The sequence below is a fragment of the Danio rerio genome, chromosome 21 (genome assembly GCF_049306965.1).
Source record: "Danio rerio strain Tuebingen ecotype United States chromosome 21, GRCz12tu, whole genome shotgun sequence".
Taxonomy (NCBI): Eukaryota; Metazoa; Chordata; class Actinopteri; order Cypriniformes; family Danionidae; genus Danio; species Danio rerio.
In genome coordinates, this window is record NC_133196.1 from 26,473,789 (window position 1) to 26,494,611 (window position 20,823).

General features: G+C 34.7%; 1 protein-coding gene across 3 annotated transcripts in view; it reads left to right on the plus strand.

The window, feature by feature from the left end:
• jam3b (junctional adhesion molecule 3b) overlaps positions 1-19,052 on the plus strand; it is a 179,699-nt gene extending 160,647 nt beyond the window's left edge. For 2 of the 3 annotated variants that reach the window (XM_073934885.1, XM_073934886.1), the window contains exons 6-13: positions 9,238-9,306; positions 9,401-9,514; positions 11,498-11,650; positions 11,981-12,183; positions 14,212-14,311; positions 14,398-14,527; positions 16,261-16,315; positions 16,452-19,052. In XM_073934885.1, coding sequence (XP_073790986.1) covers positions 9,238-9,306; positions 9,401-9,514; positions 11,498-11,650; positions 11,981-12,183; positions 14,212-14,311; positions 14,398-14,527; positions 16,261-16,315; positions 16,452-16,487 — 860 coding nt within the window. In that variant the 3' untranslated portion in view covers positions 16,488-19,052. 3 annotated transcript variants of the gene reach the window in all.
• The last annotated feature ends 1,771 nt before the right edge of the window (positions 19,053-20,823 follow it).

Consider the following 20,823-nt stretch of genomic DNA (forward strand, 5'->3'; position numbering starts at 1 on the left):
AGGTACTGTCTAAATTTTTGTGAATCTGAAATACATTACTTGGGGTACATTTTGTTATTTAAGTTTCAGGTATACGTTCTTCCTGTACAAGTCTAGGAGAAAGCAGGGCTTGCCGTACATGTCAGCTGCTAGACCACAGTTGTCAAACTCAGTTGCCTAAGGGCTGCAGCTCTGCACAGTTTTGTTCCAACCCTAATAAAACACATAATTGAGTACTTCAATTTTATTTGAAACCTATAGATAAGTGTGCTGAAGCAGGGTTGGAACTAAACTATGCAGGGCTGCGGCCCTCCAGGAACTGAGTTTGACACCCCTGTGCTAGACCAACAAACCCCTGACCTAAACCCAACAGAGGCAACTTTTTTTTTATAGCTTTATTTTTGGCATTCTGATTCTAACCAAAGACCATAGATATACAAAGTCTGTTTACTTGCATTACTATGAATGGGGAAAAGTGAAACTTTCTAAATGGTTGCCACAGTGAAGGAAATCTCATCTTCCGGTTGAAATAGCCAATCGTCAATCTAGGGCTGGGCAATCAATCGAAAAGAAATCCGAACCTATAATCCATCTAATTTTTCCAGGTTGTTTTTTTTTTTTTTAGATTACTTTGCTTAACATACTTTGCAGCAGAATGAACCGCCAACTTATCCAGCACATGTTTTACTTAGTGTAAATGCACCTTTCATTCAAAAATCTCTCACTTGTAATATGTGAGCATATTACAGTAAAAAACTTGTAAATAAATAAATAATAATTGTTATTAAATAACTTAAATAATAGCTTCTGTGTCCGGGTGATGTCACGTAATTTGCGACAAACGTAGGAAGGTGATGTGACGCTTTCCACATGTAGCAAAACTATAGAGCTAAACAGACGGCAAAATGGGAAAATGTAAGTTTTTTTTGCTCCTGGTTGGAGAAAGACGAGTTTAAATAGTGGCTGAAGCCTGTCACTGAAAACAACTGCGTAATTTATTCTTTTAAGCTTTGCTTCTTCCAAGCTTATCTGTGTTCTGTTGCATAGTTCCACTACATTGATTTAACTACAACTGTTTAAGTTAACGGTTTGATACTGATAAGAACTTGGGGTGGTGATGAGGTCTTAAAATATTCTAAGAAGGTCTTTAAAAGGTCTTTATAAGGTATTGAAATTACCTTTAGGATACCTGCATATACCCTGTTAGAGACTTTGCTTAAAAGGGACTTTGTTCTAACACAAATCTGTGAGTTTAGAAATGAAAGCTGCAAGTCTCTGCATTATTTTCTTCGTTTGTGTACATACATTTTCAAAATAATCCAGCTCTCAGCAACTTATTTGGTGAAATACAGATTTGTGTATAATTTGTGTATATTTGTTTTATTTTGTGTATAACATCATTAAAGGGCAACGCAGTGGCGCAGTAGGTAGTGCTGTCACCTCACAGCAAGAAGGTTGCTGGTTCGAGCCTTGGCTGGGTCAGTTTCCGTTTCTGTGTGGAGTTTGCATGTTGTCTCTGCATTCGTGTGGGTTTTCTCAGGGTTATCCGGTTTCCCTCACAGTCCAAAGACATGTGGTACAGGTGAACTGGGTAAGCTAAATTGTCTGTAATGTATTAGTGTGAATGAGTGTGTATGGATGTTTCCCAGAGATGGGTTGCAGCTGGAAGGGCATCCGCTGCGTAAAAAGTGCTGGATAAGTTGGCGGTTCATTCCCCTGTGGTGACCCCAGATTAATAAAGGGACTAAGCCGAAAAGAAAAGAAATGAATAAATAACATCATTAAAGTGCTGTTAATCAATTTATTTTATGCAAAACTAGATATATAGAGGACACAGCATGATCAGCAGTGTTGGAAAGAGTGCTGAAAAATCATACTCAAGTAAAAGTATCATTACTTGCCCAAAAATGTAGTGTAAGTACAGATAAACTATTTGTTGTGAATATTACTCAAAGTATAAGTAAAATTTTTGTTTAAGGCCATTTCAGTCTTCATACAGTCATCATCTGCCATCTTCTCATCCGTGACATGCAATTTAAACAGTCTCAGTCTCATTGGATGTAAAGCAGGGGTGCCCAAACCCGATCCTGGAGGGCCAGTGTCCTGCAGATTTTAGCTCCATCCACAATTAGACACACCAGAACCAACTAATCAAACTTTTACCAAGTATTCTACAAAGCTCCTGGCAAGTGTATTGAAGCAAGCTGGAGCTAAACTCTGCAGGACATTGGCACCCCTTTGGGCACCCCTGGTGTAAAGTATCTTCTTGGAAACCTTTAATGCTTCCAAACAGTTTGCTGCATGTCTTAATGTAGTTCAGTGTGATGCAATTAACTTTCAATGTGCGATTTGATTAGACTCACAGGACTGATTTATAGAAAGTAATAAAGCAGTGACTGCAGTTTGAAGGAAGTAGTGGAGTAAAAGTACCAATACAGCAATAGAAATGTTAGGGAAAGTAAAAGTACACATTTATAAAACTACTTAGTAAATTACAATTCCTGAGAAAAACTACTCAATTACAGTAATTTGCATATTTGTAATTTGTTATTTTACACCACTGATGATCAGTCTTTTTGCATGCTTATTTTGCAATATTAGACTGAAAGTTCAGAAGAACCATAATTCACCAACCCATTGTCTACTTGTGACCCGAACAACTAAGATGCCACTTTACATCAGGTCTAAACAGGGCCATAGACATTCAATCAAATGATCCAGTTGATCCAGGATGTGTGTGGAATGGCAGTTCAGGAATTTCTTTCTCCACCAGTGAATATAACTTGCCCATCTCCTCCTCTTCCTCCCAACAAAATAAATCAATACTGCAGTTTAAATATAACAAGGAACATTATCCAGTTCATATATATATGTGTGTGTTGAATGGCTGCATCAGGGAAGAATGTTTTCGGGCTGTTCAGTATGTAGGGTGTGGTGTAGATTGAAACTGTGCTGCGCTGTGGATGCTGTCCAAACAGCCCCATGATTCTGGCTGGATAACTCATTTCTCTGTGGTGTAATGTTTCTCCATAGACCCTCATGCTGTGTTAGGTGTTGATGCCAGGATTAGAAAATGGCCTCCTCGAATAAGGGCGACCTCACCGTTCTGAGTTTGCCCTGGGTGGTCTATTTGTGCCGCTTTAATGAAGGATAAACAAAGGGTAAAGCAAAATAAGAAGAATTTGAGATGTAATGTTAATTACTCTAATAATTTGGACTCTTTCAATCTTTATTAATACGATAAATGGCAGAAAAAGGCTGCTATTAATGAAATTACAAGTAGACCTGTTACAATAATAAATATATATATATTTATTGCACATAAACATGTCCTCAATAATATTTGGTAATGAAATATATATCGGCCATACAAAAAACAGAAACAATTCTAACCTGATTTTAGCTGATATCACACCCTGCTAATCTCTATTGCAGGTTTCAGTGTCAGTATGGTTAAAAAAAAAACACTAATATTTACTAGAAATTACTATAGGATATTTTCATGTGGGTACCTGATGACTGAAAACAGATCTATTACTTTTTCTAGTTCTTTTTACCTTGGACACTTGTTTTTGTTTAGGACATATCTGCTTTCGCATTCTGATTCCAATGCCTTATTACATTGTTAAAATGACTATAATTAAACAAAATATTCTTAAGAATAAAACATTATGTGTTCTTTGGAAAAGTATACTTGCATTTTGATGCTGTTATAGTGTTAAAATAGTCTTGAAATGACAATAGTATTTCAATTTTGTTGCTATATATCGTACCTCAGAAAAATAGATCTCGTGACAGGCTTAATTACAAGTTGACTACACTTAACACTTAACACTACACTTAAACACTTTGGGAATTTTACTTTGCCATCTAAAATTGTACTGTTGGTTTGAAGGTGAAGTTCAAAAATCAAAACACAGGTAAATGCATATCTGTCAACCCTCCCATTTTTCCCGGGATTCTCCCATATTTTAGTTCTATCGCGCTATCATCCCGTAAAGGTATTTTCCCATTTTTCTCCTGTATTTTCTATGAAGGGTGGCAATAAAGAGCAATACCCATACCACCAAACCACCAGGGGACACCCCTTGCTCTTAAATGAGCTTTAGTTTTATTTAGGCAAGAAAACACTTTGAAATAAATATAAAAATCCATCCCCTTCATTTCCATTACAGGCACCATGACTGTCAGACACGCACCATAGTGATAAATAGAAAAGCAATTGAATGCTTTCATTATGTTAGATGTGTGCATTTTTAATGTGAGACTTCTGTTATTTAATGTAATCGAACGAAAAATCTAAATGAAAGATTCATTTGTTGCTCTTTAATCAGAATGTTCAGTTATATAGTGAAGATTGAGATGTGATACCTTGATTCTATTTTTTTTATGATAGCTGTTTATTTTAATTGTTAAAACTGTTTTAATAAAACTTATTTGCAGCTTTTTCTAATGTATAGTATTTAGTCTATCCTTTCTAAATAATAATAATAAAACATATTACTGAACGTTTATCTGTTTATTTACTATGAAACATCTCCAGATGAACATATTTATTTATAAGTTATTTTAATATAATATAAATTTGTCAAAAACAAGTAACCGCTGGGTGATCCACACTAACTGTGATACAGGTCTGAACAAAGATGTTTTGAAGGTGAGGTGTATATATAGTTCTGATAATCAGTCCTCATGAGATTCAGCTGTGTGATTGTAATGAGCGGTGAACTGGAACTGCTGTGTTTGAAGTGCATGATGGAATATGTAGTCCGGTTCAGTGGCAGATGTGATGTGTAGAGTGCTTAACTTGTTGACTGTGAGAGATAGAGTGCATAATATGAATGCAATTATAGCTAAAAATGACAGGTTTTCTTAGATATATTACTTATATTTAGTTTGAGCCTGTTCTGGAATTTACTATTTTTCATTCCCTGAAATAACTTACTTCTTTTAGTTAAAAAGAACAAACATTTATTTTTACATTTTACACATTTTATTTTAACATTAATATTTATCAGTATCTTTATATACTTCAACATTAATAAAAAATGTAAAAATACATATTCCTAGAGCATCAGATCAGCTTACTAGAATTATTTCTGAGGGATCACGTGACACAGATCAGATTAATTATGCTAATGATTCAACCTTGCTGCAAAGGAATAAATTACATTTTAAAATACAAAACAATTGTAATTGTGCATTATAATAATATTTGTAAACTTAAAAACAAATAACACTATTTAATAATCAACATTATGCCACAAACAGTATCAACAACACAAAAATATATTATGTAGATAAGTCAAGAATATCTCTCTTTCTCTCTCAATTATATTATACAGTTCTGTAATGCCCAGGATTTTACCCAGGCATTACACTAAGATTACTGAAGAGAAACCAACAGACAGGCCTCTAAAGGAAGAAGCAGAAGATTAAAGCTGGGCCAGGATTGTCACATCTCATCCAGCTGTGCTTTCCTAACAACTAGAGAGAGGTCAGGATATGTAGGTCATAGAGCACCTGCCTTGTTTGAGGGCTCAATTATCCCTCAAATGGCATCAGAAAACAGAGCCTTCATCCGGCAGGACAGAGCTGAGCGTTACTGACGTGAGCTGCCGTTTCGCTAGGGTTGAGCTCCAGCCTCCTGTTTTAGAGGACAGGCTGTTTCCAAAACATCCAGTTAGAGTGCAGCTATTGTGTCCTGCCTCTGAAAAGAGGATGTGTATGCTTGTGCGTTTTATTAGGATATCCTGCATCCTTTATGACTTTGTAAAGCTTCTATTGTTAAAGGGATCATTTTCAAACCATTTATTCACCCTCAAGCACTTCCAAGCCTTTATAAGTTTATTTGATATATTGAGGATTGTTGGAAACTAATGTATAGTAGAAAAATATGTAATCTAAGTATAAATGTTACTAGAAGTCAGTCGCTACCTGTTTTCAACATTCTTTAAATAATTTAAATCCTGAACAACAGAAAAAAAGGAAACTCAAACATGTCTAGAGCAAGTTGAAGTAAATGGTGACAAATGGATCAATACTTCAACGTTTATGGGTGAATTATTCCATTAGTTTTAAATATTCAAATCATTTTGGTAATGCTGAAATGGAAGGTGAACATTAGATAAGAAGCTGTTGAAGATATGTTGCTGAGATGTGCATGGGAAGTGCAGGGACTATGGAACTGAAGGTATATTTAATGCAGTGAAGGTATATTACTTTAGCAAGAGCACATCAACATTAGCACTAATCACCTGACCCACAAACATGGGAAACACTGTGGCTTAAACACAGTAATGGGATGACAAGATAATATGAGACACCTGGTAAGTCAGGGAAGTAATTAAACAAAACTCATTAGGTGCTTTTGACTTGATGCGGCTCAGCGCAGACCAATTGAAATTTGACTTGAAGCAGTACATGACAGATATATAGAAATATTGTCTGACTTGAAATAGTGCTAATGTCCTGTCCCTGTAGGTCTGCAGGAGCTTTGATGACGACACTATTTTTCACGATTAGCCAGATTTACCACGACAAGTGATGTGTTTCGGGGTTATTATTAGACAACTTTTATTTTTTGACTTGATGTTGTGAATCATGTTTAATAAGAGATTACAAATATTTTATGAAGTCAACTTTTTAAATTATGTGTGTGCATTGGTTTATTTAGGGGTTCAATTTCATACATAGCCTTTACTGCATTCACAAAGACAAATTATGTTATTTTTTATTGAATAATTAATTGTCATTGCCTATGTTTAGACATCAGTAATCAGATTATTTGTCTTAATCTGAATAAGACAATAATATGATTAAGGTGTTTACATGAGTTGCTTGAGATCCCGGTTTACATGTTACAGCACATAAATCGAATAACGTCATTGCGTCACCATGCTTTCCATGTTTCCTCTGGAGTTTCAGGTAATTTCGAGTGTTTCATTTTTATTTTGTCAACTTTAACTGCAGTTTGGCTCTTTCACTTTCATTCAGAAACATTTCATGCATGCCCCACCGTGACAAACGAGATATTGGATGCGAGTATAAATTGCTGGAAGAGTGTTGTATTGATACCGCACGCTTAATGGAAAAAAAAAATCTTCACATTTCGCGATGCAGGTGTCTGTATTCCTTCATTGACTCCATAGTGCCAAACAGCAGTGTGTGTATAGACTATCCTGTTGCAAAATGCAACAAAATTCCTACACGACGGTAATAGTTTGAGTGCATGTCTGTTCTGCACTACAATAATGTGATTTAAATCGGCATACTCCACATGTCTTAATCTGATTTCTGTTTACTTCATTTATGAGTTCAGTTGAATTAAGGTAATCAAAAATCGCTGTTTACATGGTAGACTCTTAATCAGAGTATTGTCTTAATCATATTAAAATAATATTATTGGTGTCCATGTAAACATACTCCTTTTTTTTTTTTTACTTCCCAAGTTCTGCTGGTTGACTTTTGTTCCTAGTTTTCCTTGTCAATCGTTAACCAATTGAAATGATTTGTTTTGGTTAAATTTGAAATTTTCACAACCCTGGCAGAGCTCAGGGGATCAGAGTGAGCGCTCCTACTTGGCCCCACCCAGATCCAACATACTCATTGTTAATTGAATAACTCAAACTCCTCACGCAATCATAAGCATCATTTCCGGATGTTAAGACGTCCCTCCTATCATTTGTTAGTCTCTGAAATGGCTCCCCACCAATTTGAGTTTAAAACCCCTGTCTTACACCAATGTCATATTGACATAATAATACTGACATTTATCCAACTAAAATTTAACATCTGATAGACGCCATAGTGGTAACATCCGCACAACGTCAAGCTCTAACATCATTAAACGGGATATATATATATATATATATATATATATATATATATATATATATATATATATATATATATATATATATATATATTTATTTATTTATTTACATTTTTTTTTTGGTTGTGTTGGAAAGTGTCTGTCCGACGTCGGCATGACGTTGGGTTCTGACCTCAAACTGGTTTTCATTTTCACCCCAAATGCAATGTTCCCATCCTGTGAGGTACAACGTCAATCTGATGTCATGTTGACATCATGTGCCTGATGGGAAGAAGGCAATTTATGGTGTCTGTATTCTTTTAGCTTGTTTGTTTTTGGCCAAAAAATAAATAAAAAATGTTTAAAAGAAGGAAAAAGATATGTATAGGCTTTCTATGACATATTTTGAGACTTATCCAATACTTCATGGTTGGATGGACTGATCTTAACTGTTATATGCTATCACAAAACTCTTTCTTTGACTTCTGTCAGATTTACAGTCGAGTCTGTTGTATTACCAGCCTTGTTCTGTGTGAGATGGTTATTCTCAAGAGCCTTGGCCCAAAATACAATCATCAAAGATTTATAAAAATTATCCCTCGCAATCAGATGGCCATTAAAATTTCAGTGCCCTCAATTTATGCTCTTTCAGAAAATGGAAAAAAAAGCTTCTGATATTTGTACAGAATATTATGACAAAATGACCTTACACGGGTATATTAGGTGCTTTCAATAGCTTTTCCATGCTGCTAGCCAACCAGCATTTCATAGACAGTAAAACGGTAAACTTTAAGGTGTATAGCTCAAAAAGAGCAAGTGTTTCTAAACTAGATCCATTGAAACATTTTCTTGATGCGAGACCAAAAACGATGAGACACAAACGTCTAAAAATAATATGAACTTTAAAGCTGACCTTTTATGATTTAGCATGTTTATTAGCGACTATGTGAACTTAGCGAGCCCCTTTGGCCTTCAGTTTAATGCAGTCAGCTGTTATTCATGATACAGAACGGAGGCTGCTTGTCAGTCTGCACAATTATCTGTGGTGGGACAATTTTACATCAGTGATGTTTGTTGTGAGAGTGAAACTAAAAATGGCTGGTAACATATCCGTTCACAGCTCACAGAGATGCGAGGAATGTGTGCCGTCAGGCTGGAGGCGTTGGACGCTGGGCTCGTCTGTTAATTGAGTTTCATGAATCTTTACTGTCACGTGTGCTTGAGACTATAATAACACCACCTGAAATGTTACTGCGAGTTATTCAAGTTGTTCAAGCAATGGTTCGTCCATAATTTCATCCTTTTCTCACCCTCCACTTCTTTCAAATCCGATTTTCTGTTCAACACAGAATATATTTTGAAGAAATTTGAAAATCGGTAACCATTTTTATTCACATGAACCTGAACCACTTGAAACTGACTTTGTGTCTCTCTTCTCAATGCAGGTTACATCAGCACCTTGGCAGTCCTCCTGAAGTCGACGAATTCTAAACCGTGGGTCAACGAGTTTGAATGTAAGGCTGAGTAATTTAACTCCTGCAGTCTGATTTTAACATTAAACAGGCCATTGGAATGGTTTGTGAGCTCTGGCTTTGTTTCCCCATGCAGCAATCGAGCTGTCCTGCATGATCGAGTCCATCACCACCACTAAACCCAGAATAGAGTGGAAGAAGATTAAGAATGGAGACCCAAGCTATGTGTATTTTGATAATCAAATATCAGGTAACACACTAATAAACACTGTGAGACACACAACACAATAATGCAATGCTTACCAAGAAATAATAGTGAATAAAACTTCTACAGCATGTAGTAATGTAGGTTGTTCATTTTTACATTTAATGTGTCTGGAAGAAGATTAGGTCTAGAAGTTTAGTTGGTGAATAATTCAATTGATTCATTCAAAACAGATGATTCATTCTGAAAGCAAGTAAATGGCTTTATCAATTGATCACTGAATCCTAAATTCATAAATTCGTTCAAAAAGTTAATTTTAGGGACAAAATATGTCCTGCTTTAGTTTTGTTTACAACTATTATTATTTCAGTGGGTAACTTGATGACAAAATGACATAAAAAACATGTTTTAAAAAAACACATAAAAAATTTGATTTGATGTCAAAACCTTGACGTCCATTTAACATCCACACATTGATGCCCTTTTGACCATCAACATAATGACACAAAAAGTATTATAATGTAAGAAAAGTTTTATTCAACTAAACGCTTCAGTTAAAAATGACAAGTTTACACATTTATTTTGTATCACTGCAATGCATATAAACTACCTTCATGTCAAAACATCTAAAAATGGCACCTGCAATCGATTTTAAATGTCTTGTAAAGTCCTAAAAGTCCTGTAATAAATTATTTTTGTTTTTTTTACACCAATATTAGATGTCGATTATGTGTCGTTTTGACATCAATATAGCGAATTGACATCAAATTGGTTCGCTTGTTGATGTGTTTTTTATGTTGTTTTGACATAAAGGTGCCCGCTTGGCTTGGGGACACAAATGTTGTCTAAAATATAACTCACTTAACATTCAATTGTTGTTTATTGAACAAGTAATAAATCATATTACAGTTGAGATTACGCTTGCGCACTCTTATACAGGAAACTATATTATTTAACTATAACAAATCCTGTTTAAAAAAAAATTCTTTCTCTTAAAGCACAGGATGTCAACATGACGTCATATTGACGTTGTACCCCAACATTCCCTTACATCATGTGGATGTTGGATTTTGTCTTGAAATAAAAATCAAGTTGACATCAGAACCCAACGTCAGGCAGTCAACCTAAAATCAACAAAATATCAACGTCTTATCATGTTACACCTTTATGTTGTGTGGACGTTACCACTATGACATCTATCAGACGTTGGATTTTGGTCACATTTCAACGCAATCTAAAATCAACCAAATATCAATGTAATTTGACGTCGTTATTACATGTCAAAATAACATAGTCCTCAGATGCTGGCTAGACATTGAATTTTGGTCACCTGACATCATGATCTAAACCTAACCTAATTTTATCGTCTTATGATGTTGTGTGCCTGCTGGGTTATAACTGCATTCTAATAAACCTCATCATGCAGTGTATGCTTTAGCTATTTGTGTTTTTTTTTTTTTTTTTTTTTGCAAAGTGAGTCTAATGTTAGCTCACGCATCATTAAAACAACATTTATTATGTTATCTTAGATTATAAATATTGCACACCCCTTGGGACGACATGGATGACAAATTTGTCTTGCACTGTATTAAGCAATACGGAATATTTTATGAACATGCTGTGCAGACAGCTGTGCAACAATGAATCTCCTGATTGTGATGTGGAAATCACAGTATTACTTTATGACCCCTAACTTTTAGACATAAGTGATGTCAAAAGTCATCAGAACAGACATCACTGAAAGCATAAATAGATTTTTAACCATATATATGCGTGTGTGTATATGCCTAAATAATAAACGCTTTAATAGTATTAGTACTTAGCTCAAGTAAGCATTGACTGTACTACTGTTACTGTATAAGTGTTTGAGTGCTTAGTTTTTAATTCCTGATGTGTCAACAAGTTTTAATGAACTGAAAAACATTGTAAAGTAGTATTTAGTAGAAAACTGCACTATTATTATAGGCCTAGATTTGTAACTACTGATTTGTATCAACCAACCATAACACTTGGTTTTATTTTCTCCAGGTGACTTGGAAAGGAGAGCAAAAATTCGAGAGCCTGCAACCCTGGTCATTCTCAATGCCACAAGATCGGACAGCGCTGACTACCGCTGTGAGGTCACAGCACCCAATGACCAGAAATCCTTCGATGAGATCTTGATATCACTCACTGTACGAGGTGAGAACTCTAACAACTCTACATCTATTGATGGATAACTTTTGAAACCGTTGTAGACGTAGCATTATTAGTTTTTCCCAACTGCTACGATGTAAGATGAGAAGGAGCGCCGAGCCAATGATCCCACCCTTGGCGCACATGCAGGATGCATGCAGGGCGTGACCAGGGCTAAATGAGGAAACCTCTGAAACTGCATCTGAATTCAATCTGGGGTCTAAAAGGGGAAAGAGCAGTGTGTTCAGCTGTAGACTGAGTCGCTGTAATAGTGCATGTGTGTGAGGATGCGATCTTCGGAATGATGTTAAGATGATTCTCTTGTATGTCATGCAGTGAAGCCAGTCGTGCCAAGATGCTCTGTGCCCAAGTCTATCCCGGTGGGCAAACCAGCAGAGCTGCATTGCCTGGAGGATGAAGGCTACCCAAAATCTCAATACCAGTGGTTCCGCAACAAGGAGGAAATCCCACTAGATCCCAAGAGCAGCCCAAAGTTCTTCAACTCCACTTACACCCTAGACGGGGAAATGGGCACGCTGGTGAGTTGGGGTAGACGGAGGGATATTTTTGGGAAGTGATGGGCTCAGACATGAGGAGAATTTGCTGCCCTCATTTGCACATTCCAGAGTGCCATTCTCCACCATTTGTACTCAGTGCCCTTGTCAACCTTCACACGGATTTTAAAGCCCCCATGAAATCAAAGTAAAAAATTTTTTAAGTATTAGTATTAGTATATTAGTCTTAAGGATATCTGTAACCTACTATGCTTCAAAATAGTGACAACATTTGCATTAAGATAAAAGCATCCAAAACCTGCAGTTTGTCACTTCCTCTTAAATGAATCAATGATTTTTTATGTCATCAAATCTTATGACCAATCAAATGCTCTCTATCATCTAACATGTCCCATTCCCTTCAAGAAGCTACTGCTATATACACTTGAGCTCAATCACTTTCACTGGCAGTGAATAAAAACTAAATGCTATTGGCTGTTATTTTAAAGGGGGAGGCGCTACTCTATGTCCTCCGCTGTCTTCATGTTTCAGTTCAAATTACATCACAACAAAAATGCTCATTTAAGAACACTTAACGGGACCTTTAAAGTTTTAACCTGCACTATGGTACAACTCTTTACAAAAACCCCAAAAAATGTGTCTCATAAGACCATTTTTTTTATTGTTTTTGCTTTGAGATCAGATATGTTTGCTACTTGTCTTAATTTTACAGCATATGCATGACAAGCAGAAAGGTTTTTAAAGAGGATTTAGGAGTTTTAATACAAGCAAGAGTGCTGTTTTTCTGCAAAATTGCAAATATGATATTGCTTTCATACAAGTTAAATAAGGCCCGGTTTACACTGCCAGTTAAATGTGACCCAATTCAGATTTTTAGCTCATGTGACACAGATCGGATCTGTTCAATGACCATGTAAACACACACACAAAAAAACGCATGTATTCGGATATTCAGAGATCGATTTCAGGCCTTCTTCATATGTGGAAATAAATCCAATACTAATCGGATATGTAACACTGCGACTATCATTTATTGAGGCTTTCTGTTTTGTAAGTCATTAAACTTGGGCCAAGGTGGTGCTTCTCAGTGGTTTAATGACGTACAAGGAAGAGCGTGCGTGGAGACGCTGACACAAGAACAACAACAACAACAGAGGAAACATGGAGGAGGCAAGTGGTCAGTTGCCACAATTTGCTCCTACCAGACCTGAGATCTCTCTCGTACCCACAAGTTCCTCTGAATAGTCGAGGACACCATATGTAAACCATAGGCGCAAACTGCAATGACGGCCCTTACCCTCCTCCTCCGCCTCAAAATCATTTTAATGTTGGGCGAACTTTGCATATTTCTAAAATAAAAAACCCTAAAAGCAAGGCAATTTCTTCCATGGTAGCTAGGGTGGTGCAGATGCTAGAACCCACCTTTATGCATGTGCGATGTCGAAATTGTATAACAACGTGAAAAATTGTATGACAACGTGAAAAAAATCAGATATCGGAAATCGGAATTGGACATGAAGACCTGACAGTGTAAGGGGCCTAAGCAATGTTGAGTAACTGTCGTAGACAAGTTAGCTCAAGTGAGCTCCATCCAAGAAAACTGAGTAAACAGCAGATCAGATGCATCTCTGAGCAGCAATGTGTTTTGGGGCAAAAAAAATTTTAAATTGGGCAAAGAAAATAAATAAAAACAATATTATTGTGAAACTTGTAAACATGCAAATAACTGAATGTCTTCTGTGTGACATGATCCTTCAGAAATCATTCTAATTTCATTCAAAATAAACAATTAATTTTATTATCAATGAAAACTGTTATTATCAATAATATATTTAATATTAACTGAAAACCATGGTAACTTTTTTTCTTGCATCAGTCCAAAAGAGCAATATTTATTTGAATTAGATCCTATAATACACTATAAATATTTACTATCACTTGTGATCAATTTCCTACATCCTTGATAAAAGAAAAAAAAATAATAATTTGCAGTTCAGCTCACTTTGCAAAATGTCTTTCAACTAAAATGCCTGTCATTTCCGTGTTCTTCAGAAATTCAGTGCGGTCAGGAAGGAGGACGCGGGAGAATATTACTGCAGAGCCAAAAATGAGGCTGGCATCTCTGAATGTGGACCGCAGATGATGGAAGTTTGTACGTGAATTTAGTTGTTTTTTTGTATGTGACAGGAGGACATTCCTTAAAGCCATGGTCTCATGCTGTGTCTTGTTTTTTACTAGATGACATCAACATTGCCGGAATCATCTTGGGAGTCGTGGTGGTGGTGATGGTCCTCTTGTGTATAACAGTGGGCATCTTCTGTGCCTATAAACGTGGCTACTTCACCAGCCAGAAGCAGACGGGAAACAAGTAAGCACACGACTTCAGTCTGAGTCACCCTGTCCCAGAGCAGTTTTGACTCACCGCTTTACAGCTTGTTTTCCATTTCTTCACCCAAAGAGATGCTGAATGTTTCCAGCTCTTAACATTACATTCATTGCATGTTTGTTCATATGTTTGAACTGAGACAAAATCATTAGGATTTAAAAAGGGGAAACTTTTTTGTACATTTAGTTCAGTTAATAAATGCCAATGTGTTTATAGTACTACGCGTTTGGAAAAGTTTGAATCAATTTGGATAACTTCATTCAAATTTATAAGTAAAATAGGAGTAAAATTATAAAACATTATTAATATTGGCTCTTATTTCTTTGCTAAATCTAAAGTTTGAAAGAACAGATTTTCTTTGTAAAGGTTTTATTTGATTAATTTAGTGCATCTACAGAACAAAACCATTGATTATGTTTTCCACATACTGCAGGTTTTATTTTTTTTACCAAAGATATTTTATCAGTCAAACTGTATTTGTACTTTTTTTTCTTATACGCATTTTAATGTTTACTGTAGTAAAATATATAAACAAAGCATCATAATTAACATTAAAATAACAATATTTTTATTAATAATAATAAATAATATTAATAATGTTTCTAAGCTAAAATGTTCGTAGTGCATGTGTGTGAATTAATATGTATGGATGTTTCCCATTGATAGGTTGTAGGAAGGGCATTCGCTGTGTAAAACATATGCTGGATAAGTTGGGGGTTCATTCCACTGTGGCGACCCCAGAATAATAAAGGGACTAAGCCGAAAAGAAAATGAAAGAATGAATGAATGAGTAATGTTTCTTGAGCATCAATTCAGCATCTTAGAATGATTTCTGAAGCAGCAATGATACTGTAAAATGAACTATGATTCACAGGAATACATTGCATTTTAAACTGTATTACCATTGCAAAGAGTTATTTTAAACTGCAATATGATTTCACACTTAATTATCATTTTAGCAACACTATAATAACTACACACTGTAAACCATTTATTAAGCATTAGCAAATAGTGAATTCATTATAAGGATTGCATTATTTACAAATCATTTGTATTTAAGATTAGTTGCTGCTATTTTAAGATCATTCAGATTGAGTAAATGATTATTAAACTATTCAAAATCAACACGTATCTTATTATTCAGGCATATACTTAATTTGTATGTTAGTAAATGCTTAACTTAAATAATTAACTTAACTTCATCCAGTTGTGTGACCTAATCTAAAGTGAGGACCATTTATGCTTTATAAATCCCTTCTAAATGATAATCTTTTTAAAAAAAAACTTTTCTCCAATGACTGGTTTGTAAATCATGTAATACTTAATTTAGTAATGGAAAATATAATAATTAACAAAGTATGAAAATGCGAATTATTAAGATAAGAAAACTTTAACATAAGAAAAGCTTTTGTATTTGCAGTTTTAAACTGCTGACTAATATCTTTTAATGTAGAGTTAATGCTTAACAGATAATGAATTCACTATTTAATAATACTCAATAAATGATTCATAGTGTGTAGTTATTTACCATTTTACTGTATTTTTAATCAAATAAATGCAGTGTTGGTGAGCAAAGGTCTGTTAAAAGCATCTAAATTATTCAAAACATTAATATTAATAAGATATAGTAGTGACTGACATATTAACATATTTTCCATATCTAAAACATTTAGTTATTTTTTTTAAATTCCTTTTGTTTTTTTCTCTCTTCTCAGTTATAAACCTCCAGCAAAAGGAGATGGAGTGGACTATGTCAGAACAGAGGATGAGGTAAGAGAAAATCAAAAGATTTCATCTATTTATTTTTTTATTTATTTTTTCAAGAGCTTAAGAAATCTCTTAAAAGTCTTGTAGTTTAAGACAAGGAATTATCTCAACCTCCTTTACGCAATCTTCTCTCCTTCAGGGGGATTTCAGGCACAAATCCTCATTTGTCATCTAAGAGGAGGAAGATTTCTGATGGAAGAGATGCAGAATTACGTTCGATTTATTGGCGCTATTTTACCTCGCAGACACAAATCCCCAAATGAGGACACAGATGTCAGAGCTGCCACGGCACGTGCCTCGCTTTACGACACAACAGTGACTACAAAACTTGTATTTGCCAAAGGTGACAAATAATCGCATCTGATCACTGTTTAAAGACGTATTAGATGTTACTCTTTTCAACTTTTACAGCCCCTTTTTATGACTGACTAAAATCTCAAATTTGAGTAGAAGCCGATAAATACAGTAGTACATCCAGAAAACGTTTTCCTCAAGCTCTTCTGTCACTTTGAGAACATTTGTTTTGTACTAGCTAAATTTCTCAGACTATTTTTGATGGAATATATTTTAAAAATGCCTATAGAAATCAAAATGTTTTACTTTTTTAAATATTTGTAAAATACTAACCTGGAAGCCAGTACCTTTTAGTTTTAGCTTCTTTTTTTTTGATTGTGACTAAGTTTAAACCACTCACTTCACATCCTCGGTTTTCGTTCTACAACATGCAAACGATGCACCAAACCACTCGACGTGTGGATGTTTTGTTTTCCAGTTCAAATCCTTTCAGTCGCATATCCAGCGAACACCGGCTTCAATCAAAGGTCTTATGTAATGACAAAACTGCTGGGATTTCATGGTAGTAGTGAAAGGACGTTCCATGTTCATGTTTGTAGATAGTCTTAGACGGTGAACATCTTCAGAAAAACACCAGCAAAAAAAAAAAAACAAACAAAAAAAAAAAAAGCTGGAGATTATTTTGAAAGACCAGTGCTGCGTATTTTTGATTTTAAGTGTCCTTCTTATGCTAGCTGTTTATCTTGTATATAGTGAATATACTGTCTAGGTTGTTTCTTATTTTTTTATTATGATATATTTTTCCTTTGCTTTCTCTTTTCTTTTTATTATTTGAGTGAATAAGCACACTCCTCATGTTACTTTATAACACAACAGGGTTTGTTAGTTGGCTAACTGTTACTGGTTGTATATAGATCCACTGTGCGATACACTGTGCGTAAGACGTTATTGGTCGAACCAAACGCTGAATGAGGCAAATATGACACTCTTTCCATGGTAGAGAGGGGATCTGCCTTATTAAATACATTACAGCAAACCTGGAACCATGTAAACTTACCTTTACTTCTATAGCCATGATTATGAATATATTTAGACTGTTCACATGTAACGTTGACCTACATGAAGAGTTTAAGGAGTACAATCAGCTGAAGCGGAATGCTACATTTTATGAGTAAAACCATTTGTTTGAATCCTTACATGCTCAGAAAACTTCTGAAGAATCATTCCTCTTAAGTGCCTTCCTCTGTAGCCTGAATTGTGACAATAATGCAGACAGAGCCGTAACCATTATAGATACTGAGGGGACATGTCTATGTATATAAACAACCAATAATTGTTCTGTGTGACATAAGATTTTCATTTTTTCTCTCCCTTATTTACTGTTGGTGGCTGTTTTTGCTCCATTGACTTCCATTGTAATCACATTATTTGATTGAAAAACCATGACACCCTTTAACCAGGCGTTTTTAATTGTTGGTGGTTTCCCCTGTTGGGAAGAGGTCAAATTAGCAGTTTTTACAGTTGATCATCAGTCAACACTTTAGATTGACCTGTTTAAAAAAGGATTTGGATTTTATATGGAGTTATATGGAGTATGACAGCAAACATAACAAAAGGGTAGTACATTTAAACAGTGCACAAGGGTTTTTTGCTTCAGCATTCTAACAGTGTTGGTCAATATCAGAATGATTGTGTTGACCAATCAAATCAAAGTAGGCAGAGTTTACCATTCACAGAAGAAGAGTGTTAAAAAGCATTGGTGTTTGACAACTTTGTGTTGTACAATTAATTTAAAAATAAATATAACTTTAAGATTTAAATGTGCTTAACTGGAAATATAGTATATTTATTTGTGGGAAAAAAATGATAAAATCATTTTTAAATAAAAAAAAAAGTTTTTTAAATGTCCATTTTAAATATTTTAACAATAATGAAACAAATTGTTTATTTTAACATTAAAAGACAGCAAGATCACCTGCTTAGAATGTTTTCACTCAATTGAATGATTGTTATCAGTGATCATCAGCTGATAGCTATGGGCCAGTAGGTGTTTTCTGCGCCTACTAGTAGACTCAGAAGGCTGCTATCATCCAGACACATGGTTAATCAGCTATACTAACAGAGAAGACCCAAGATCCAGATGTGTTTTTACATTACTGTGACGGTTGGGGTAGGGGTAGCTGTTAATAAAATACATTTAAGTGAAAATTAATAAATATTATATATAATTCTCGTTAACTTTTTGCGGCAACCGAATGTGATCTATAGCTAATTAACTATGTGGATGATTGAAAACAAGCTTCTGAGCCTACTAGTAGGCACAAACAAATAAAACAACTGCCAATAATTTCCAGGGATTCATACTACTTCAAAATTTAGACATGTTGAATTCAAAATATGATTTATTCAATGTGAAAAAAATATAAAAGGTTTTAATATATATATATATATATATATATATATATATATATATATATATATATATATATATATATATATATATATATATATATAAACGTTTTTATATACTTTTTAATATTTGAATATGACACAACTGATTAATTTTAACATTTAAAGAGCGTGCAAGATAAGATTGAAGCAGTGACATATTACTATTTGACAACTGTTTTACAACAACAGAGGTTAAAAGTTAAACAAATACCAATAATGGCCAGTTATGCATACTCCTACAAAATGTAGTTGTGCTGAATTGGAAATATGGTATCATTTAATGTGGGAAAAGGACATTTTTATATACATTATAACAAACTGTTCCCCCCAGTGTTTATCATGTGATTACAGCCTGTTAGCAATTACTGCTGTAGCAATTCATTGGAATATGCAGAACAACTTTTAATCAATCACTTTTAATTCATCTCTCTTAGACCAGGTCAATAGTAAGTAATGAACAGGTGTTTGAGAGGAATGATAATGTTCTGCGCCCACCGTTTTGGACAGATCTCTAGTATTATAAATATTTTTTTGTAAATAGACCTGTTGTTGTGCATTGATTTGATGACTTCTTTTTCTTTTCATTGACGTAGATATTCTATTATGTATTAGTGCCTAAATGTAGAGTGAAGTAATGTTTGAGGAGGACAGAGCACTAGTGTTAAATCAGCAGATGGAATCGAGTTTTCACTAGACAAATATATAATTCATTTTATATAGTAAGTTAGAAAGCGAGGTACGTTATGATATCTAGATATATAGTTCTTCATATATATCTACATATATTGAGTACTGTGAGCATAACGGAAAATCAAGTATTTTGTGGGTTTGAAAATAAAAATCAGGAGAGCTGTACCAAATACTGACTGCCAAAAAGAGCATTTTCTCCAATTCCCGTATTATTCTGCTCCCAGTTCTCTGTCTTATTTTTCTGGGTTCGTAACTCTTGAGTAAGATGTTTTGGAGGCCGAGTTCAGATGTTTTCCACTCATTTTAGTTTCTGTGGTTGTTTTGGAGACAGCTGGAATTTGAAATGAAGCATATTTCATTCACTGAATTCATGTTAATGTCCCGTTGGGTTTGGGACCGGTACAAATCCTGTGTGAATTCTTGAACAGTATGTTTGTGATTAATAAAAACTCACTTCTTAAATTGAGTATGCCGTCTTCATTTTTAACTGAATTAATTGTGTCCTATATGACAGAAACAGAGACAGAAATGCACCATCTGGTGTGAATTAACATCTGGTGTGAGTTCAACTTAACACGTTTTAGATTAACAGGTTGTTGTTGCTGCATCGAAGTGTTGAAAATAAATGAGAACAAATAGGCTGATCATTTGAACATTTGAAGAGACAGTGTTTTGTGCTAATTAAAATATTTCACAATGCTTAAAAGCTATATTATTTTTGACTATGTAAGTTTTCATTATGGGACAATAACCATTTTCAGGGTATACCACGGTTTACAAAAGTCAGGGTTTTAAAATGGCCAACACTTTCTGTTTTTCTTTATACTATTCCTAAGGTATATGTAAGTTTTTTTTTCTTTTTTTACGTTTTTTTAGGACAACAGCATCTCCCGCAGAAAAGACATCCAAAGCCATTTTAAATAGTAAAGAAATTAGTTTTTGAAACTAATGAAGACAGCAGAAGTCAATGATTTATTTGAATGATTCAGCCTGACATGTTTACTGCTCCAAAACATTTCCAATGTTTCTTAAAGTAAAAATATATTGGCTGCATTCAAAATCGCATACTGCTCAGT